The sequence below is a fragment of the Heptranchias perlo genome, chromosome 1 (genome assembly GCF_035084215.1).
Source record: "Heptranchias perlo isolate sHepPer1 chromosome 1, sHepPer1.hap1, whole genome shotgun sequence".
Lineage (NCBI taxonomy): Eukaryota > Metazoa > Chordata > Chondrichthyes > Hexanchiformes > Hexanchidae > Heptranchias > Heptranchias perlo.
This window is the reverse complement of record NC_090325.1, coordinates 113145025-113169201: the sequence shown is the minus strand read 5'-3', so window position 1 is coordinate 113169201 and position 24177 is coordinate 113145025. Positions and strand designations below refer to the sequence as shown.

General features: G+C 46.5%; 1 protein-coding gene across 1 annotated transcript in view; it reads right to left on the bottom strand.

The window, feature by feature from the left end:
* LOC137308558 (collagen alpha-1(XXV) chain-like) overlaps positions 1–24177 on the bottom strand; it is a 170493-nt gene that overhangs the window by 34757 nt on the left and 111559 nt on the right. Inside the window, exons 28-30 of the mRNA XM_067977368.1 lie at positions 6188–6223; positions 5032–5085; positions 2811–2864 (exon numbers count right to left, since the gene is read on the bottom strand). Of these exons, the coding sequence (XP_067833469.1) occupies positions 2811–2864; positions 5032–5085; positions 6188–6223 (144 nt within the window). The remainder of the gene's footprint in view (positions 1–2810; positions 2865–5031; positions 5086–6187; positions 6224–24177) is intronic.

Sequence of the window (24177 nt, the reverse complement as noted above, 5' to 3'; positions counted from 1 at the left end):
ACATAGCTGCCAGACTGGGCCTGCGGCAGGTGGTGAGTGAACCAACACAAGGGAAACACCTACTTGACCTCGTCCTCACCAATCTAGCTATCGCTAGATGCATCTGTCCATGACAGTATTGGTAGGAGTGACCACCATGAAGTCCCGTCTTTGCTCGGAGGACACCATCCAACGTGTTGTGTGGCACTATCACCGTGCTAAATGGGATAGATTCAGAACAGATCTAGCAGCTCAAAACTGGGCATCCTTGAGGCGCTGTGGGCCATCAGCAGCAGAATTGTACTCCAGCACAATCTATAACCTCATGGCCCGGCATATTCCTCACTCTACCATTACCAACAAGCCAGGGGATCAACCCTGGTTCAATGAAGAGTGTAGAAGAGCATGCCAGGAGCAGCACCAGGTGTACCTAACAAATGAGGTGCCAACCTGGTGAAGCTACAACTCAGGATTACATGCATGCTTAACAGCGGAAGCAACATGCTATAGACAGAGCTAAGCGATTCCACAACCAACGGACCAGATCAAAGCTCTGCAGTCCTGCCACATCCAGTCGTGAATGGTGGTAGACAATTGAACAACTAACGGGAGGAGGAGGCTCTGTAAACATCCCCATCCTCAATGATGGCGGAGTCCAGCACTGTGAGTGCAAAAGACAAGGCTGAAGCGTTTGCAGCCAGAAGTGCCGAGTGGATGATCCATCTCGGTCTCCTCCCGATATCCCCACCATCACAGAAGCCAGTCTTCAGCCAATTCAATTTACTCCAAGTGATATCAAGAAATGGCTGAGTGCACTGGATACAGCAAAGGATATGGGCCCCGACAACATCCCGGCTGTAGTGCTGAAGACTTGTGCTCCAGAACTAGCCGCACCTCTAGCCAAACTGTTCCAGTACAGCTACAACACTGGCATTGACCCGACAATGTGGAAAATTGCCCAGGTATGTCCTGTCCACAAAAAGCAGGACAAATCCAATCTGGCCAATTACCGCCCCATCAGCCTACTCTCAATCATCAGCAAAGTGATGGAAGGTGTCGTCGACAGTACTATCAAGCGGCACTTACTCACCAATAACCTGCTCACCGATGCTCAGTTTGGGTTCCTCCAGGACCACTCGGCTCCGGACCTCATTCCAGCCTTGGTTGAAACATGGACAAAAGAGCTGAATTTCAGAGGTGAGGTGGGAGTGACTGCCCAGACATCATGGCAACATTTGACCGAGTGTGGCACCAAGGAGCCCTAGTAAAATTGAAGTCAATGGGAATCAGGGGGAAAACTCTCCAGTGGCTGGAGTCATACCTAGCACAAAGGAAGATGGTAGTGGTTGTTGGAGGCCAATCATCTCAGCCCCAGGACATTGCTGCAGGAGTTCCTCAGGGCAGTGTCCTAGGCCCAACCATCTTCAGCTGCTTCATCAATGACCTTTCCTCCATCATAAGGTCAGAAATTGGGATGTTCGCTGATGATCGCACAGTGTTCAGTTCCATTTGCAACCCCTCAGATAATGAAGCAGTCCGTGCCCGCATGCAGCAAAGACCTGGACAAAATCCAGGCTTGGGCTGATAAGTGGCAAGTAACATTCGCGCCGGACAAGTGCCAGGCAATGACCATCTCCAACAAGAGAGAGTCTAACCACCTCCCCTTGACATTCAACGGCATTACCATCACCGAATCCCCCACAATCAACATCCTGGGGGTCACCATTGACCAGAAACTTAACTGGACCAGCCACATAAATACTGTGGCCACAAGAGCAGGTCAGAGCTGGGTATTCTGTGGCGAGTGACTCACCTCCTGACTCCCCAAAGCCTTTCCACCATCTACAAGGCACAAGTCAGGAATGTGATGGAATACTCTCCAATTGCCTGGATGAGTGCAGCTCCAACAACACTCAAGAAGCTCGACACCATCCAGCACAAAGCAGCCCGCTTGATTGGCACCCCATCCACCACCCTAAACATTCACTCCCTTCACCACCGGCGCACAGTGGCTGCAGTGTATACCATCTACAGGATGCACTGCAGCAACTCGCCAAGGCTTCTTTGACAGCACCTCCCAAACCCGTGACCTCTACCACCTAGAAGGACAAGGGCAGCAGGCACAGGGGAACACCACCACCTGCACGTTCCCCTCCAAGTCACACACCATCCCAACTTGGAAATATATCGCCGTTCCTTCATCGTCGCTGGGTCAAAATCCTGGAACTCCCTTCCTAACAGCACTGTGGGAGAACCTTCACCACACGGAGTACAGCGGTTCAAGGCGGCGGCTCACCACCACCTTCTCAAGGGTAATTAGGGATGGGCAATAAATGCTGGCCTCGCCAGCAACGCCCACATCCCATGAACGAATAAAAAAAATTGTACATCATGAACTGTATGTACAATGTATGGTGCGTAACTGTATTGATTGTACCGGGACTGTTGAATTGTACTGTTTGTACCGTTGCAAATTGTATGACCTGTATTGTATTGTTTGAAGCATGACATGAATTGCATTGTATGTACCTTTACAAATTTTATAAATAAAGTATATTTTGAAATTTTAAAAAATTGTTGAGACTTTTATGTGAACATAGATGGTAGAGAGTGAGTTTGTGGCTGCAATTTAGTCTCAGAGTTCAGATGAGCCATAAAGAACCCGAGCTTCGTTGTCTGCCAGGACTTCTAAAGTACAATCTCAACTCACAGGGCAAATAAAAGCTTCATTAACTCACTCCCAGCCATCTGTAATCATGTAAGTAATTCAAGCTGCACGAAGAGTGCTATTTCCTCTTACTGTTACACATACTAACACTAAGTTTACTTACAGGCAAACCTGTGGGTCCCCTTGGCCCTGGGTTACCAACTGCTCCTTTTTCACCCTGAAATGACAACACTTTTAATATAAAACAACCGATCTACAGTTAGCTTTAACGAATCAAGCATTTTCAAATGCTTTTGGTATCTGAAGATGTGACAGTCATGGAAACTGCCAAGTGCAGGGAGCCCCGTGGGATATGACAAGTTTAAAAAAGCACACGCACAGAGCTTAAAATCAAACAGCAGTGTCTAATGGAAAATAACAGCTGAAATGAAAACCATTAATGGTGAGGGTCCGTTTGTTTGTCATAATGTTCTCAATACTTGGAATTGTTTTCCACAAAGGAGATGACTTAATAACTTTAGCATGTTTCAACATTGCAGTCTGAGAAAAAACATGTTGAGAGTGTTATGCAAACACTGCTGTGGAACATTAAACTCCTGAGGCAGCTTATCTTTCGCTAATGGTGATGGTTTAGACTGGATATTAAGTTCTGCTTTTGAGATAATTGGGTTTTTCTACACTGCCGAGGCCATCTTGAACATATTTAACATTAAGTACAAGTCACGATCCAAAAAAAGTGCATCGTAAAAAAAGAAATGCAGTAGAGATTGAAGGGTAGATTTTCAGAGTCTTCTTCCATTCAAGGTACTTGGCTTGCTGAAAGTGTGGATTACAAAACCCTGGAATCACCCCTGCGATCTTCCAATCGATGCTTGCAGTAGGGTCAGTACCTCGCCGTGGGCAGGATTCGCAACACTTACACTTTTAAAAGCAAAAAACCTATCAAAATCTGGGAAAGGACAATACTTCCAACCTAATCACATAACAGCTTAAATCCCCGATAAATGTCCTATTATTTTCTATTGTGAGCACAACTTGCTATACTGAATACTTTGGAACGTTTGTTTGCATGAGACTATTTGGTCTTGTGACCTCACCAGCAACTATCAAAATTCCTTTAATCTGACACACAGAACAGCAAAATACACTGTTTTGGAAAATAAAACTGCCCGCCAGCTGATGCAAACACCTCATAGCTGACTATAACTGTGTACAATCTAATTCTATCCATCATCCTTACATTAGAGATAGTGTGGGATATGGGTACAATGGGTGCAATATGGTTTACACAGATACGTTTACAGCTACAGAGAATAAATGAGAAGTGAAGAGCTTTGTCAGTTCAGCATGTTGTGCTGTTCTTTAGAAACAACAAATTAAATATCTTGTTTACAGTTGAATAATGTCGTCCAGACGAATAGGATAAAAGTTTTCTCTGTCTGTTGGCTGTAATGGTCGTATGTGCAATGAGGTTAGGCAAGTTTCAATCCAATTTCTAGTTTACATGGATTCACAGCACAAAACTGCCCCAATTTTTCCTGTTTGAAAGCTTATCTTTTGAGGAAATTATTTAAGAATAGCAAAATACATCTCAGCGTTCCTTTGCAATCTGGACAATCTTTCAGTTCTAACATTGAAATGCCAGAGAACTTTCCAAGCAGCTTCTGGCAGACTTGCCGTGTCACAGAGTATTTATTTAAACATTGCCGTATTTACAGAGTGGACGTCATTGGGACCGCAGGCAGGGCAGACTGAAGTCTCCTAAACTGGATATTTAGGGCTTACGTAGGGAATGCTGGAATTTAAGATTCCATGCTGAAAGGCATTGGAAAAGGATTTTGTCACATATTATTACTGAGACACAATGATGATGGTGCTACTTTTAATCAGGAGACTGTGATTCAAATTGCTAGCTCAGCACACCCTGAAATGAGTAGCTTCTGGTCTGGGCAGGGCAGTGACAAGATGCAGGACTTAAAGGGCAGGACTTAAAGGGAGAAGGGAGATCTACCCATTTCACCTCATAGCTGCTCAACTAGGGGCAGCATTGACAGGGGCTGCCCAACTCTTTCAATCAAGGAATCTCATCTAGGTACAGATGTAAAGTTGGAGGTAGGGAGGGAGGAAGGGAAGAATGAACAGACAAGAGAAAAATGTCATAAAAGTAAATAATATAAAAGATCAGAGTAGAGCAACAGTCATAGGTACAGAATTACTAGCTGCTGTGTAGTTTATTTTTCATCACTAATTGATTGATGTAAAGTCTAACACTAAGGTATTTCTATTTATTTCTAAGCAATGTATATCCCGATGTACATTACGCACTCCACTCCTGATCAATTTATACAAGACACTGTAAAGCATTCATACACCTCAGTACTTACTCTATCTCCCTTTGGGCCTGCTGGACCTGCGGGACCCATTGGACCATCGATACCCTTTGAACACAAAGAGAACAATTAGCTGTGGTGAAGATTCCCTCAACCTACTGATAAACTAATAGACCTGTCTTGTCTAGTGGATATAGAAAAAAAATCTCAGATCCAGGAAAATTACCCCAGAGCTCTGAATTATTGATGACACGAGAACATTTCCAAACAGACAGGGACAGTCTAGTGCACCAGATGGCCTTTTCTTTTTCCACTTACACAATTTTCTTTTGCATTTCCTCAACTCGTGACTGCCTGATGTATCATGACCTGCTCCCAGAAACACCAATGTAATGGTAGTTGATCAGAAAATTGCTGTGGCATGCTGTACTACCCATTAACATGACTGACAATACCATCAGAAGTCATATTCACCTTAAGACTGCTCCATCTGAGACTGGTGCCAAGTAAATCAGTTATAGAAGAGAGGTCGCCGTGAACCCAGAATGTAAATCTTAGCTTTTTTTTGATTCTTTTGTTAAACATGTAATGCAACAGTGGGCAAGGGTAGCATTTGCCTTGCAGGGGCCCCGTGCAAAGATTCTGTTTTGGGGCCCCCACATTTTACTAGATAATGATATCAATTACTACCTACTTAATCTGGTGTGAAATCCACCCACGTATGATCGTGAAATGGCATGTTTGTAATCGTTAATATAAAATCAGTTGACAAATTGATCAGGGATCAGCTATTACCACTGTTCAGGTGTGCTTTCACTGGATCCACCCCTGACTGGCTCGGGGGCCCCTCACTGGCTCAGGGGCCCGTATAAGTGCACGGGTTGCATGGTCCTAATGCTGTCCTTGACAGCGGACAATGTTTAGAGCTTATTGCATTTACTAAATCCCAAGACACTGATACACTCTTCCTCTCTCACTTTACCTTGGAGCAATGTTGCCCTGAGTAGATAGTGAAAAAAAGTAAATTAGTCAACAGGACTTGGCAGTGCCTCACACTGAACTGTGAGCTTTCCATGCACAGAGAGTGGAGTGAGTATGAAGGAGGGGATTATGAGCGCAGAGCATTTACTGACTCTAGTGGACTGCCAGCACCAAGCAGAAAGTAGATAGTCAAAAGGAAGGACAAAGAGTACAAATGTGACTCACTCACCCGCAGTCCTGGCTGTCCATCTAAGCCAGATGCACCCTGCATAATTTGTGTCATTAGAGGGATGGGTAAGAGGAACACGATTTTAGTGTATGATGATTAATGTTCATAAACAACTTCACACAATTAAATTAAGGTGGGAATTCCTGATTCAATTGTGTATTAAAAATGAATCACAGACATAAACGGACTCAAAAAAACACAAAATGTAATATATAAATGACAACAGGGAACAGATGATATGAAGTTATACAACACTATAGTTAATTAACCTAAAACAGATATAGGTAAGAAGTGCACGAGAGACTGTTTTAAAGCCAGCCCTACTGTGCTCAAGGGATATCCTAACTACCAGAGCAGGTTCTGTGAATCAAGCACAGGGGAAGATTTTCTCTGTGCAGTTGTAGCTAAATTGGCAACATGTTTATAGAGAACAGGTTTAAAACTTGATTACACCTGGAGTACATAGGAAACCTTCTCCCCACATTCTCACCATTGACTCGTGCCAGTTGCTGGTACGCTGAGACCTTCCTGTTCAAACATATGTGAATGTTTTCTTGGTTGTGAACAGTGGTAGTGTCAATAGGTGGATCAATGAAATAAAAATATGATGAACCCACCCAGTGATTAGCAGTAAAAAACTAAGAATTCGAACAAACAAACTCCACAAACACACTCCAAAATCTCATTGTAACAGAAACACGCTTCAACATTCAATCTCATCATAGCACAGTTCTTGGAAGCGAACCATTTCTAGTTTATTATAATGAGGTGCACAGTATAGTGAACATTTCAGAACATAAGCAAAACTAATGTGAAGTTAGCAAAGGAGGTTCTGCAAATTAATAGTAGAAATTTTAAAAATGCAAATGCTGGAAATCTGTTGGAAATACACCACCAGGCCATGAGCATCTGAAAGAACATTTAAGGCGTAGACTCTTCATAATGTTAGAAGCTGTAAGATAAGTTCCTTTTGTAGGACCGAACAGAAAAAAGTGGAGGTAGGGTGGGAATAATAGTCCAGTATTACTGCTATTACAAAGGAGCACAGATAGGTTTAATAGCATGTGAATAGTTTTTTTTAAAACTTGAAAGAGGTGAAAAGTGCTGTATCATATACAAAGATCATCTCTGTCAGGCAGTGAAAAGGTATTAGAAAGAAAAAAATGGGAGTTCTTCCTTGATCAATGCCTCAGTCCACTGCAACTGTCCCTCATGTGGCTAAACTTGTCTGGGAATTAGTAACGTCTTTTAAATCCACTAAGTTTTTGCCATATAAAAGATATCGCTACGGGAACACACATGGATCTCAGCTACATCTGTCCTTTTGTAGGTTAAATGGAACATCCTGTTCCAATCCTACTCAGTCCCATTCGCTGACCTCTTCCTCTGTTAAGTTGATGATTGTGTTGACGTTGCTTCTGCTCTCGCTCGAATCTGAGGAATTTTGTTTATGTTTCCCATTTCCACCCATCCCTCCATTATGTGGTCCATTTCTCCCTTTGCTCCCTTGCCTGGGCTTCTCCCTAACTCTGGTGGTTATGAGCTTTACACAGATATTTATGACAAGCATCTGCTCCAATGACTCCACTTTCTACACCAGGGCTTATGAAATATCCTCTTTTTTCCTCTGCTGAAATCTTTCCTCCTCTGTGGTGACAGGGCCTTTAATCACACCTGCCTCATTTCTTGCATTTCTCCTCTTTCCCTCCACACACATCAACAGGATCCCACTTGCTCACCTGTCATCTCACTAGCTTTTGCACCTGCTGGGTTATCTTGGACCATTTCCGCCATCAATAACGTGATCCTACTACCAAACACACCTTCTTCCCATCTACTTACTGGAGAAACGTTCTCCTCCATCATTCACATGTTCATCTCCCATTTTCCTGCCTGTTTTCCCAATTCACCTTCCATTTCATTCTCTTCCATTTTGGAGCCATTTGTCTTGTCTGCCCAACGGACTTTCATTGATGACTGAGGTGATCTTTGTATAAAAATTCAACACTTTTTTCACCTTTTTTCAATTAAAACAAATATTCTCAGGCTATTAACTCCATTAGCTACTTCTCTGTAATACTAATTGACATGGCCAGCTCTTGACTTTTACCAATGTGTCCCTTACCTTTTTATTTAGTCCTACAGAAATCTTCCAGTTTCCAGTTCTGATGAAGGGTCAAAACAGAAATGGCAACAAATCTTTTTCCTTTCAAATACAAATTTACCTGCTGTGTATATTTGGTAGTTTCTGATTTGTAACAGAAAGCCTTTTATAACAGGACTAATATACTATGCCTCCCAGCCACCATTAATACAAACTTTGCATATATTCATGAAAATGGAGACTAAGGGTTGGAAATTCTAGGCCTGAAATGGGTGCCGCATAAAGAGTGTGCGCACCAACCTGGAGGACCGAGGCCGGCCTGAAATTGGGCCTTGGGCCTCATTAACATTATTTGGGTGAAGTGCCGGTATTTGTCGCGCCTCCACAGGCAGCTAACTAATTTAATAAGGATGAATGCACGCCTCGCTCTCAGTGGCCTGAAGACAAGTCCCAGGGTTAGCTGGAGCCGATCGCAGGCCGACAGCGGCCGTCAGGAGTGATGTGAAGCTGGGAGGAGCAGGCGTGCTCCTCCTGATTCCAAATCAAACTTTAAAAAAAACTATCTTTTTGGTGGCGGCTGCCTGACATCTGTTCTGCTTAGGAGAGCCCAATTTCCCTGAGGGGTCCTAAAACAGGCGTTAAACCCCTCATTAGCATTTGCAAAGGGCCTGAAGCTGCCTGAAAAATGGCCCTACTCAATTCAAACGTCTTTCAGGTCATTGGACTGTTGGACATTGGTCCTCCAAATTGGCCTTCATTGAGCCCGTTTTACTCACATAAACCTGGTCAAAAAGGACCAATTTCTACCCCTAAAACTTCAATGATTTCTAAGAGGGATGATGTACAGTAATATGTACTAGGGATCGGAGACTTGAGGTGAGCACCATCTGCTGGTGTTTCTTGTGCAATACTCCAGGAAAATGACATAGGGCAGTGTTTTAGTACTTAGACAGTCAAGTTTTTCAAATGTTCTGATTTAATTGAAACATCCCAATTCAGTAATGTCCTGCTGTCTATACTTTTGGAGCAGCCTGCTTAAATTTAAAAATGTCCTTCAAGCCTATGACTGCTAATCCTAAGATTTCTTTTTGGAGTTAAGGAGTTGGGAGAATAAACCAAGTCTAGCTCGTAATTCATTGTTTTTTACACTTCTGTCACTGAATGAACACCTTCTTGTACTTTGATGGTACTGTTAAGACTGAAAAAAGTCTTCTTGCTCATCCTCCACTTTATTTTTCTCTCCAATTTTGCTTCACTTTCAGTCTTTCCTTCAATTCTCTTTCTTTCTCCTTGATTTCTTTGCCCTTCTCATCAACTTCTGTTTTTCTCTCCATCTCCTCCTTCAACACCATTTCTCACTGCTTTGCTTTTGTTCTCTATTTTTCATCTGTTTCTTTTTTTCAATTTCATATCTATTTATTTCTCATTTACTTCAGTTTCTCTCCCTTATTTACTTTTGTTTCTCCCTCCTTTATTTGTGTTTCTCTTTTCCACATATCACTCTGCTTCTTTTACTCTCCATATTTACTTACTTTTCCCTTTCCTTCATTTGTTTCTCATTTTCTTTCTTTTGCCCTCTTCATCCACTTCAGTCTCTCTCCTCATCCACTTCAGTCTCTCTCCTCACCCACTTCAGTCTCTCTCTTCATCCAATTCACTCTCTCTCCTCTTTCACTTCAGTCTCTCTCCTCATCCACTTCAGTCTCTCTCCTCATCCAATTCAGTCTCCCTCCTCATCCAATTCAGTCTCTCTCCTCACCCACTTCAGTCTCTCTCTTCATCCAATTCACTCTCTCTCCTCTTTCACTTCAGTCTCTCTCCTCATCCACTTCAGTCTCTCTCCTCATCCAATTCAGTCTCTCTCCTCATCCAATTCAGTCTCTCTCCTCATCCACTTCAGTCTCTCTCCTCTTTCACTTCAGTCTCTCTCCTCATCCACTTCAGTCTCTCTCCTCATCCAATTCAGTCTCTCTCCTCTTTCACTTCAGTCTCTCTCCTCATCCACTTCAGTCTCTCTCCTCATCCAATTCAGTCTCTCTCCTCATCCACTTCAGTCTCTCTCCTCATCCAATTCAGTCTCTCTCCTCATCCAATTCAGTCTCTCTCCTCATCCACTTCAGTCTCTCTCCTCTTTCACTTCAGTCTCTCTCCTCATCCACTTCAGTCTCTCTCCTCATCCAATTCAGTCTCTCTCCTCATCCAATTCAGTCTCTCTCCTCATCCAATTCAGTCTCTCTCCTCATCCACTTCAGTCTCTCTCCTCTTTCACTTCAGTCTCTCTCCTCATCCACTTCAGTCTCTCTCCTCATCCAATTCAGTCTCTCTCCTCATCCAATTCAGTCTCTCTCCTCATCCAATTCAGTCTCTCTCCTCATCCAATTCAGTCTCTCTCCTCATCCAATTCAGTCTCTCTCCTCATCCACTTCAGTCTCTCTCCTCATCCAATTCAGTCTCTCTCCTCATCCACTTCAGTCTCTCTCCTCATCCACTTCAGTCTCTCTCCTCGTCCAATTCAGTCTCTCTCCTCATCCACTTCAGTCTCCTCATCCAATTCAGTCTCTCTCCTCATCCACTTCAGTCTCTCTCTTCATCCAATTCAGTCTCTCTCCTCATCCACTTCAGTCTCTCTCCTCATCCAATTCAGTCTCTCTCCTCACCCACTTCAGTCTCTCTCTTTATCCAATTCACTCTCTCTCCTCTTTCACTTCAGTCTCTCTCCTCATCCACTTCAGTCTCTCTCCTCATCCAATTCAGTCTCTCTCCTCATCCAATTCAGTCTCTCTCCTCATCCACTTCAGTCTCCTCATCCAATTCAGTCTCTCTCCTCATCCACTTCACTCTCTCTCCTCATCCACTTCAGTCTCTCTCCTCTTTCACTTCAGTCTCTCTCCTCATCCAATTCAGTCTCTCTCCTCTTTCACTTCAGTCTCTCTCCTCATCCACTTCAGTCTCTCTCCTCATCCACTTCAGTCTCTCTCCTCATCCACTTCAGTCTCTCTCCTCATCCACTTCAGTCTCTCTCCTCTTTCACTTCACTCTCTCTCCTCATCCAATTCAGTCTCTCTCCTCATCCACTTCAGTCTCTCTCCTCATCCAATTCAGTCTCTCTCCTCATCCACTTCAGTCTCTCTCCTCATCCACTTCAGTCTCTCTCCTCATCCACTTCAGTCTCTCTCCTCATCCACTTCAGTCTCTCTCCTCTTTCACTTCACTCTCTCTCCTCATCCACTTCAGTCTCTCTCCTCATCCAATTCAGTCTCTCTCCTCATCCACTTCAGTCTCTCTCCTCATCCACTTCAGTCTCTCTCCTCTTTCACTTCACTCTCTCTCCTCTTTCACTTCAGTCTCTCTCCTCATCCACTTCAGTCTCTCTCCTCTTTCACTTCACTCTCTCTCCTCTTTCACTTCAGTCTCTCTCCTCATCCACTTCAGTCTCTCTCTTCATCCAATTCAGTCTCTCTCCTCATCCAATTCAGTCTCTCTCCTCATCCACTTCAGTCTCTCTCCTCATCCACTTCAGTCTCTCTCCTCATCCAATTCAGTCTCTCTCCTCACCCACTTCAGTCTCTCTCTTTATCCAATTCACTCTCTCTCCTCTTTCACTTCAGTCTCTCTCCTCATCCACTTCAGTCTCTCTCCTCATCCAATTCAGTCTCTCTCCTCATCCAATTCAGTCTCTCTCCTCATCCACTTCAGTCTCCTCATCCACTTCAGTCTCTCTCCTCATCCAATTCAGTCTCTCTCCTCATCCAATTCAGTCTCTCTCCTCATCCACTTCAGTCTCTCTCCTCATCCACTTCAGTCTCTCTCTTCATCCACTTCAGTCTCTCTCTTCATCCAATTCAGTCTCTCTCCTCGTCCAATTCAGTCTCTCTCCTCATCCACTTCAGTCTCTCTCCTCATCCACTTCAGTCTCTCTCTTCATCCAATTCAGTCTCTCTCCTCATCCAATTCAGTCTCTCTCCTCATCCAATTCAGTCTCTCTCCTCATCCACTTCAGTCTCTCTCCTCATCCACTTCAGTCTCTCTCCTCATCCAATTCAGTCTCTCTCCTCATCCACTTCAGTCTCTCTCCTCATCCACTTCAGTCTCTCTCTTCATCCAATTCAGTCTCTCTCCTCATCCACTTCAGTCTCTCTCCTCATCCAATTCAGTCTCTCTCCTCTTTCACTTCACTCTCTCTCCTGTCTCTTTCTATCCTATATCTCTTTCAGTTTTTGTCCCTTTCTCTTTCTATTCTGTTTCTCTCTTTCACTCCTGTTTCGCCTTCACTTCTGTCTCTCTTTCAGTTCTGTCTTTCTCTTTCTATTTTGTTTATCTCCTTCACTCCTGTTTCTCCTCCTTCTCTCTTTGCTCCTCTACTTCTATTTTTCTCTCTTCTTCACATGTTTCTTTTGCCTCCTATCAGAAAGGAGGAAGTCACAGGGGGGCAAAATTCAATCTCAACAGGGGTGCAAAACGGGTGATAGCGGATCAGCTGCCTATTATACACCCTCTCCATTATACCCCCTCCCCGTTATACACCCCCTCCATTATACTCCCCCCGTTGTACACCCCCTCCATTATACCCCCCCCCGTTATACACCCCCTCCATTATACCGCCCCGTTATACACCCCCTCCATTATACCCCCCCCCGTTATACACCCTCTCCATTATACCCCCCCGTTATAAACCCCCTCCATTAAACCCCCACCCCCATTATACACCCCCTCCATTATACCTGCCCCGTTATACACCCCCTCCATTATACCCCCACCCCCGTTATACACCCCCTCCATTATACCCCCACCCCCGTTATACACCCCTCCATTATACCCCCCATTATACACCCCCTCCATTATACCCCTGCCCCGTTATACACCCCCTCCATTATACCCCCCGTTATACACCCCCTCCATTATACCCCTGCCCCGTTATACACCCCCTCCATTATACCCCCACCCCCATTATACACCCCCTCCGTTACACCCCCCCCTGTTATACACCCCCTCCATTATACCCCTCCCGTTTTACACCCCCTCCAATATACCCCCCCATTATTCACCCCCTCCATTATACCCCCCTCCTGTTATACACCCCCTCCATTATACCCCCCCTCCATTATATCCCCCTCCCATTACACACCCCCTCCATTATATCCCCACTGTTATACACCCCCTCCATTATACCCCCGCCCCGTTATACACCCCCTCCATTATACCCCCGCCCCCGTTATACACCCCCTCCATTATACCCCCGCATTATACACCCCCTCCATTATACCCCCCCATTATATATCCCCTCCATTATACCCCCACATTATACACCCCCTCCATTATACCCCCATTAAATATACCCTCCATTTTAACCCCCCATTATACACCCTCCCATTATACAATCCCCCCGTTATACACCCCCTTCATTATACCCCCCCATTATACACCCCCTCCATTATACCCCCCGTTATACACCCCTTCCATTATACCCCCCCATTATATATCCCCTCCATTATAACCCCCCGTTATACATCCCCTCCATTATACTCCCCCATTATAGACCCCCTCCATTATACCCCATTATATATCCCCTCCATTATAACCCCCCATTATATCCCCCCATTATACACCCCCTCCATTATACCCCCCGTTATACACCCCCTCCATTATACCCCCCCGATATACACCCTCTCCATTATACCCCCCCATTTTATATCCCCTCCATTATACCCCCCCATTATACCCCCCCTCCATTTTAACCCCCATTATAGACCCACTCCTTTATACCCCCCGTTATACACCCCCTCCATTATACCCCCCCATTATACACCCCCTCCATTATACCCCCCCATTATACACCCCCTCCATTACACCCCCCCGTTATACACCCCCTCCATTATATACCCCCCATTATACACCCACTCTGTTATACACACCCTCCATTATACCCCCCATTATAGACCCACTCCATTATACCCCCCCATTATACACCCCCTCCATTATACCCCCCATTATAGACCCACTCCATTATACCCCCCATTATACACCCCCTCCATTATATACCCCCCATTATACACCCACTCTGTTATACACACCCTCCATTATACCCCCCATTATAGACCCACTCCATTATACCCCCCATTATACACACCCTCCATTATACCCCCCATTATAGACCCACTCCATTATACCCCCCATTATACACCCCCTTCATTATACCCCCCATTATACACCCCCTCCATTATACCCCCCCATTATACACCCCCTCCATTATACCCCCCCATTATACACCCCCTCCATTATACACCCCCATTACACACCCCCTCCATTACACCCCCATTACACACCCCCTCCATTACACCCCCATTACACACCCCCTCCATTATACACCCCCCGTTATACACCCCCCCATTATACACCCCCTCCATTACACCCCCATTACACACCCCCTCCATTACACCCCCATTGCACACCCCCTCCATTATACACCCCCCCATTATACACCCACTCCATTATACACCCCCTCCATTATAGCCCCTCAGTTATATACCCCCCATTAAACCCCCCCGTTATACACCCCCTCCATTAAACCCCCCCCCCCCGTTATATACCCCCTCTGTTATACACCCTCTGTTGTACAACCCTCCATCATACACCCCCCAATTATGCAATCCCCCCGTTATACACCTCCTCCATTATACACCCCCCCATTATACAAGCCCTCAGTTATACCCCCCCCATTATATACCCCTCCATTATAAACCCCTCCATTATACACCCCCTCCATTATACCCCCCCATTATATACCCCTCCATTATAAACCCCTCCATTATACACCCCGTTATACACCCCCTCCATTATACCTCCCCGTTATACACCCCCCCGTTATACACCCCCTCCATCATACACCCCCGCATTATACAATCCCCCCCGTTATACACCCCCTTCATTATACACCCCCTCCATTATACCCCCCGTTATGCACGCACTCCGTTATACCCCCCTCAGTTATATACCCACTCCATTATACCCCCCATTATATGCCCCTTCTATTATATACCCCCTCCATTATACCCCACCGTTAAATACCCCCCATTATACACCCCCCATTATACACTGCCTCCATTATACCCCCCGTTATACACCCCTCCATTCTATACTCCTCCATTATACACCCCCTCGGTTATACACCCCCTGTTGTACAACCATCCATCATACACCACTCCGTTATACACCTCCCCGTTATACAATCCCCCCGTTATACACCCCCTCCATTATAAACCCGCTGTTGTACAACCCTCCGTTATACACCCCTCAGTTATGCACCTCTCCGTTATACACCCCCTGTTATAAAACCCCTCCGTTATACACCCCCTGTTATAAACCCCCTCCGTTATACACCCCCTGTTATGCACCGCTCCTTTATAAACCCCTCCGTTATACGCCCCTTCCGTTATACAACACTCCATTATACACTCCCCCCGTTACACCCCCCAGTTATACATCCCTCCGTTGTGCAACCCCACCCCCGTTATACACCCCCACCCCCCGTTATACAACCCCACCCCCCCGTTATACAAGCCCACCCCCCCGTTATACACCCCACCCAATTTTCCTTCTCATCGACTTCAATGGAAAGGAAAGTTGATCGGACGGGGTGTATAATGGGCCAATGATAAGCTTCAGCCCGAACTGATCAGACGGGGTGTATAATGAACCAATGATAAGCTTTCGTCCGAACTGATCGGACGGGGTGTGTAATGAACCAATGATAAGCTTTCGCCCGAACTGATCGGACGGGGTGTATAATGAACCAATGATAAGCTTTTGCCCGAACTGATCGGACGGGGTGTATAATGAACCAATGATAAGCTTTCGTCCGAACTGATCGGGCGGGGTGTATAATGAACCAATGATGCGCTTTCGTCCGAACTGATCGGACGGGGTGTATAATGAACCAATGATAAGCTTCAGCCCGAACTGATCAGACGGGGTGTATAATGAACCAATGATAAGCTTTCGTCCGAACTGATCGGGCGGGGTGTATAATGAACCAATGATAAGCTTCAGCCCGAACTGATCGGACGGGGTGTATAATGAACCAATGATAAGCTTCAGCCCCAACTGATCGGGCGGGGTGCATAATGAACCAATGATAAGCTTTCGTCCGAACTGATCGGACGGGGTGTATAATGGGCCAATGATAAGCTTTCGTCCGAACTGATCGGACGGGGTGTATAATGAACCAATGATAAGCTACCGCCCGAACTGATCGGACGGGGTGTATAATGAACCAATGATAAGCTTCAGCCCGAACTGATCGGACGGGGTGTATAATGGGCCAATGATAAGCTTCAGCCCGAACTGATCGGACGGGGTGTATAATGAACCAATGATAAGCTTTCGCCCGAACTGATCGGACGGGGTGTATAATGGGCCAATGATAAGCTTTCGTCCGAACTGATCGGACGGGGTGTATAATGAACCAATGATAAGCTTCAGTCCGAACTGATCGGACGGGGTGTATAATGAACCAATGATAAGCTTTCGTCCGAACTGATCGGACGGGGTGTATAATGAACCAATGATAAGCTTCAGTCCGAACTGATCGGACGGGGTGTATAATGGGCCAATGATAAGCTTCAGTCCGAACTGATCGGACGGGGTGTATAATGAACCAATGATAAGCTTTCGTCCGAACTGATCGGACGGGGTGTATAATGAACCAATGATAAGCTTTCGTCCGAACTGATCGGACGGGGTGTATAATGAACCAATGATAATCTACCGCCCGAACTGATCGGACGGGGTGTATAATGGGCCAATGATAAGCTTCAGCCCGAACTGATCGGACGGGGTGTATAATGAACCAATGATAAGCTTTCGCCCGAACTGATCGGACGGGGTGTATAATGGGCCAATGATAAGCTTCAGCCCGAACTGATCGGACGGGGTGTATAATGAACCAAAGATAAGCTTCAGCCCGAACTGATCGGACGGGGTGTATAATGGGCCAATGATAAGCTTCAGCCCGAACTGATCGGACGGGGTGTATAATGAACCAAAGATAAGCTTCAGCCCGAACTGATCGGACGGGGTGTATAATGAACCAATGATAAGCTTCAGCCCGAACTGATCGGACGGGGTGTATAATGAACCAATGATAAGCTACCGCCCGAACTGATCGGACGGGGTGTATAATGAACCAATGATAAGCTTTCGTCCGAACTGATCGGACGGGGTGTATAATGAACCAATGATAAGCTTCAGCCCGAACTGATCGGACGGGGTGTATAATGAACCAATGATAAGCTTCAGCCCGAACTGATCGGACGGGGTGTATAATGAACCAATGATAAGCTTTCGTCCGAACTGATCGGACGGGGTGTATAATGGGCCAATGATAAGCTTCAGCCCGAACTGATCGGACGGGGTGTATAATGGGCCAATGATAAGCTTCAGCCCGAACTGATCGGACGGGGTGTATAATGAACCAATGATAAGCTTCAGCCCGAACTGATCGGACGGGGTGTATAATGAACCAATGATAAGCTTCAGCCCGAACTGATCGGACGGGGTGTGTAATGAACCAATGATAAGCTTTCGCCCGAACTGATCGGACGGGGTGTATAATGAACCAATGATAAGCTACCGCCCGAACTGATCGGACGGGGTGTATAATGAACCAATGATAAGCTTCAGCCCGAACTGATCGGACGGGGTGTATAATGAACCAATGATAAGCTTCAGCCCGAACTGATCGGATGGGGTGTATAATGGGCCAATGATAAGCTTTCGCCCGAACTGATCGGACGGGGTGTATAATGGGCCAATGATAAGCTTTCGTCCGAACTGATCGGACGGGGTGTGTAATGAACCAATGATAAGCTTTCGTCCGAACTGATCGGACGGGGTGTATAATGGGCCAATGATAAGCTTCAGCCCGAACTGATCGGACGGGGTGTATAATGAACCAATGATAAGCTTCAGCCCGAACTGATCGGACGGGGTGTATAATGAACCAATGATAAGCTTCAGCCCGAACTGATCGGACGGGGTGTATAATGAACCAATGATAAGCTTTCGTCCGAACTGATCGGACGGGGTGTATAATGGGCCAATGATAAGCTACCGCCCGAACTGATCGGACGGGGTGTATAATGAACCAATGATAAGCTACCGCCCGAACTGATCAGACGGGGTGTATAATGAACCAATGATAAGCTTCAGCCCGAACTGATCGGACGGGGTGTATAATGAACCAATGATAAGCTTCAGCCCGAACTGATCGGACGGGGTGTATAATGAACCAATGATAAGCTTTCGCCCGAACTGATCGGGCGGGGTGTATAATGAACCAATGATAATCTACCGCCCGAACTGATCGGACGGGGTGTATAATGGGCCAATGATAAGCTTCAGCCCGAACTGATCGGACGGGGTGTATAATGAACCAATGATAAGCTTCAGCCCGAACTGATCGGGCGGGGTGTATAATGAACCAATGATAAGCTTCAGCCCGAACTGATCGGACGGGGTGTATAATGAACCAATGATAAGCTTTCGTCCGAACTGATCGGACGGGGTGTATAATGAACCAATGATAAGCTTCAGCCCGAACTGATCGGACGGGGTGTATAATGAACCAATGATAAGCTTTCGTCCGAACTGATCGGACGGGGTGTATAATGAACCAATGATAAGCTTCAGCCCGAACTGATCGGACGGGGTGTATAATGGGCCAATGATAAGCTTTCGCCCGAACTGATCGGACGGGGTGTATAATGAACCAATGATAAGCTTCAGCCCGAACTGATCGGACGGGGTGTATAATGAACCAATGATAAGCTTTCGCCCGAACTGATCGGACGGGGTGTATAATGAACCAATGATAAGCTTCAGCCCGAACTGATCGGACGGGGTGTATAATGGGCCAATGATAAGCTTTCGTCCGAACTGATCGGACGGGGTGTATAATGAACCAATGATAAGCTTTCGTCCGAACTGATCGGACGGGGTGTATAATGAACCAATGATAAGCTTCAGCCCGAACCGATCGGACGGGGTGTATAATGGGCCAATGATAAGCTTTCGTCCGAACTGATCGGACGGGGTGTATAATGAACCAATGATAAGCTTTCGTCCGAACTGATCGGACGGGGTGTATAATGAACCAATGATAAGCTTCAGCCCGAACTGATCGGACGGGGTGTGTAATGAACCAATGATAAGCTTCAGCCCGAACTGATCGGACGGGGTGTGTAATGAACCAATGATAAGCTTCAGCCCGAACTGATCGGACGGGGTGTATAATGAACCAATGATAAGCTTTCGTCCGAACTGATCGGACGGGGTGTGTAATGAACCAATGATAAGCTTCAGCCCGAACTGATCGGACGGGGTGTGTAATGAACCAATGATAAGCTTCAGCCCGAACTGATCGGACGGGGTGTGTAATGAACCAATGATAAGCTTCAGCCCGAACTGATCAGACGGGGTGTATAATGAACCAATGATAAGCTTTTGCCCGAACTGATCGGACGGGGTGTATAATGAACCAATGATAAGCTTCAGCCCGAACTGATCGGATGGGGTGTATAATGAACCAATGATAAGCTTCAGCCCGAACTGATCGGACGGGGTGTATAATGAACCAATGATAAGCTTTCGTCCGAACTGATCGGACGGGGTGTATAATGAACCAATGATAAGCTTTCGTCCGAACTGATCGGACGGGGTGTATAATGAACCAATGATAAGCTTTCGTCCGAACTGATCGGACGGGGTGTATAATGAACCAATGATAAGCTTTTGCCCGAACTGATCGGGCGGGGTGTATAATGAACCAATGATAAGCTTCAGCCCGAACTGATCGGACGGGGTGTATAATGGGCCAATGATAAGCTTCAGCCCGAACTGATCGGATGGGGTGTATAATGAACCAATGATAAGCTTTTGCCCGAACTGATCGGGCGGGGTGTATAATGAACCAATGATAAGCTTTCGCCCGAACTGATCGGGCGGGGTGTATAATGGGCCAATGATAAGCTTCAGCCCGAACTGATCGGATGGGGTGTATAATGAACCAATGATAAGCTTTCGCCCGAACTGATCGGACGTGGTGTATAATGAACCAATGATAAGCTACCGCCCGAACTGATCGGACGGGGTGTATAATGAACCAATGATAAGCTACCGCCCGAACTGATCGGACGTGGTGTATAATGGGCCAATGATAAGCTTTCGTCCGAACTGCGTCTCCGCCGAAGTTGAATTTTACTCTAAGAATCTTAGCCAATGAGAAAAGAAGAAAAGACACTCATGAGGAACTGGAAAACTTATAATCATGATGTAGACAACAGATCTGACACACACGAGACACACAAGAAAAGTTATTATAAAGTTACAGAATAACACGAGTGGGTGTCATTCTAAATGTAATTTACAGATTATGGAGAGGGCGTATATCTGATGAACCGGTAACTGAACCAAATACTTGAACAATATTAATGCAATTATTGCAAAATGAGTTGCCAGTGAAAGCTTTAAATATAAAAATATAATGGTTTTAGGCACTGGTTTGAATCAATAGAATTGAAGTAAATTAAGCCAGTGAAAATATTGCAGACTGGGGTTATTGAACAATTAAACTGGTCCTTTGCACAGACCAGACTGTGGAACTTTCCATTTGGTTTCATTTACTCAACTACAAGTATCTGGCACGGTTCATCAGGTTGTAAACCAGGATCATGTGGGATAACGTATGAGTGGATGGAATCCAGTGACACAAGGGCTCCTGTACTGAAAGCTATTGCAGATGTGCAAAGATGCAGTTTTTATGCGCCTTAGAAAAAGTCCACCATTTGTGGCAACATTGCAAAAAAAAGGAACATACTCTTCACAGATCTACATAATCTTTTGTGAAGAGAGGGCGAAGATGTAAAAGTGCTACTGAAGTGTTGTGACTTATAATGGCTCCCAGGAATTAATTTTCTTTTTTTCCCCTCTCCCACTCCATGTAATGTTCACACTGCACAACACACAATCTCAGACCAAGTGGAGGGCAACACGCAACTCACAAGTGTCTGCCATTTCTGTTTTGAACTGGCCTCTTGGAGGCGTGCAAAAGTACCGCAGATTGACTCACTGTCTGTTTTTCTCCCCCCAATGTGTCACTCAATGGCTGTGCTGGATTCAAGACCAAAAGGTCTTGGATTTGAGTCCCAGCAGAGTTCACTCAGCCTTTCATCATTATCAGGTGAATAAAATGAGTGCCTGATGGTGTGGGGGAGAAATAGGGGCTGAGTAGTCTTTGCCTGGCTGTTCATCAATGGGAAATGCGGATCAGCACCACAGTTAATAAGCACTTCATGCTTAATGGAGAATGACCTCTATGGATAACCTCTTTCTAAGTGGGTTCTCTGAGATCTGCAACTCATTGTGCAGGTTAATTTCCTCCGTGTGCTAATTTTAGCACAGACTAGAGATTGAACGTGGAACCTTCCTGCTCTGTTTGTCCAAGTGCCTCACCACATGGTCCAATTGCCTACTGATTATCTGTAATTTTAAATCTTTAAAAATACTATTTTTGGGGGATGTAATAATTAGTGCCGAAGGGGTAGAAATTCGCCTGGGACGGTATCGGTAAACGGGCGGGGATTGGTGAACCGGAGGCATCAGTGAACGGCTGGGATTGCATCAGCCGCCTGTTATATTCCCGGCCCGATACACGGTTCTATTAAAGTCAATGGAGCTGAATATGGGCCAGGTATATAACAGGCGGGGAGTATAATGGGCAGGGTGTATAATGGGCGGGGTGTTTAACGGCTGGGGAGTATAACGGGCCAGGCGTGTAACAGGCGGGGAGTATAATGGGCAGGGTGTATAATGGACAGGGCGTATACCGGGCGGGGTATATAATGGGTGGGGAGTATAATGGGCGGGGTGTATACCGGGCGGGGAGTATAATGGGCCGGGCGTATACCGGGCGGGGAGTATACCGGGCGGGGAGTATAATGGGCCGGGCGTATACCGGGAGGGGAGTATACCGGGCGGGGAGTATAATGGGCCGGGCGTATACCGGGCGGGGAGTACAGTGGGCCGGGCGTATACCGGGAGGGGAGTATAATGGGCCGGGCGTATACCGGGCGGGGAGTATAATGGGCCGGGCGTATACCGGGCGGGGAGTATAGTGGGCCGGGCGTATACCGGGCGGGGAGTATAATGGGCCGGGCGTATACCGGGCGGGGAGTATAGTGGGCCGGGCGTATACCGGGCGGGGAGTATAATGGGCCGGGCGTATAACGGGCGGGGAGTATAATGGGCAGGGAATATACCGGGCGGGGAGTATAATGGGCCGGGTGTATACCGGACGGGGAGTATAACGGGCCGGGCGTATACCGGGAGGGGAGTATAATGGGCCGGGTGTATACCGGACGGGGAGTATAACGGGCCGGGCGTATACTGGGAGGGGAGTATAATGGGCCAGGCGTATAACGGACGGGGAGTATAATGGGCGGGGAATATACCGGGCGGGGAGTATAACGGGCCGGGCGTATAACGGGCGGGGTGTATAACGGGTGGGGTGTATAACGGGCAGGGAGTATAACGGGGAGGGTGTATAACGGGCAGGGTGTATAACGGGCAGGGTGTATAACGGGCAGGGAGTATAACGGGCAGGGTGTATAACGGGCAGGGAGTATAACGGGCGGGGTGTATAACGGGCGGGGTGTATAACGGGCGGGGTGTATAACGGGCCGTGTGTGTAACAGGCGGGACATATAACGGGCTGCCGGGCGTATAACGGGCCGGGTGATGCGATACCGCCCCAGATGAATTTCTGCTCCGCTGTGTCCGGATGTAAACAAGCTTATCTTGAGTCAGTAAGTTTGAACAGCCTTTGCTGGTTGTGAATTAAGCTGTACCATATTAGCCATATTAGGGATGGGCAATAAATGCTGGCCTTGCCAGTGATGGCCACATCCCATGAATGAATAAAAGAAACCGTGTGCTTTTCATGGTGAACTGGATGGGAAAGTACAGCAGAACATAAGACATTCTGAAATTTCCACAAGTTTCGTTTACTTTCATGGGCCAGGCAATACGGGAACTGGCCAGTGTCAGCCAGGTGCTTTTCGTGTCACTGCCATCCCGTTTGTGCTTAAACCCAGGGGTGGTAGTGGAACCAATATCACGCAACCGGTGGAAGTGCTGGCTTACCGCCGAGTCGCCGTCCGTCCGTTCTGGCAGCCGGGGCTCCCTTCAGAAACAGGTGGCAGGCTCATAAATATATGCAAATTAGGGTCAAATGGTGCAGTTAAGACCCCCAATGCCTTTTGCCTTTGCTCGCCTGACTACCACCAGTTCTTACTCCCACCCACCAGCTGCGGGCGGTGCAAGTCAGAAGACAGCCATTTCCAGCAAACATTAAAGTGACCCGCAGCTGCAGTCAGGGAAAGCTGGATGGAGCCTTGGGAGTCGTTTTTATGGTAGTTGCTTGTGGGTTTTGCATGTTGAAGGTATTCAAATTTAATGCAGCTGCTGCTGTAGGTTCTGCAAACATGTTATCTGCTGCTCCAAAGACCTGGTTCTTTTCATTCCTGACACTAAAACCCCTCTCCTGCTGCACGGCCCTGCACATTCAGCCGCTCCACTCGATTTCCCACCCCAGATTGGCAAGCTGTCTATTGGGGCTGTACGTTTTGTGCTGGCAGCTTGCCAAGCACATTATAATGAGGGTCCAGGACCGAAGTCCCATATTGACACCTCCAGATGGCCACCATGTAAGCCACACCCACCTGAATAATGTGCAACACAAAAATTGTCCCTCTCCCCCCTTCCCTGGCATTTCCACCGAACAATCTACTCATGGTACAGAGAGGGAAAAAACGCAACTTCACTGAACGCACTT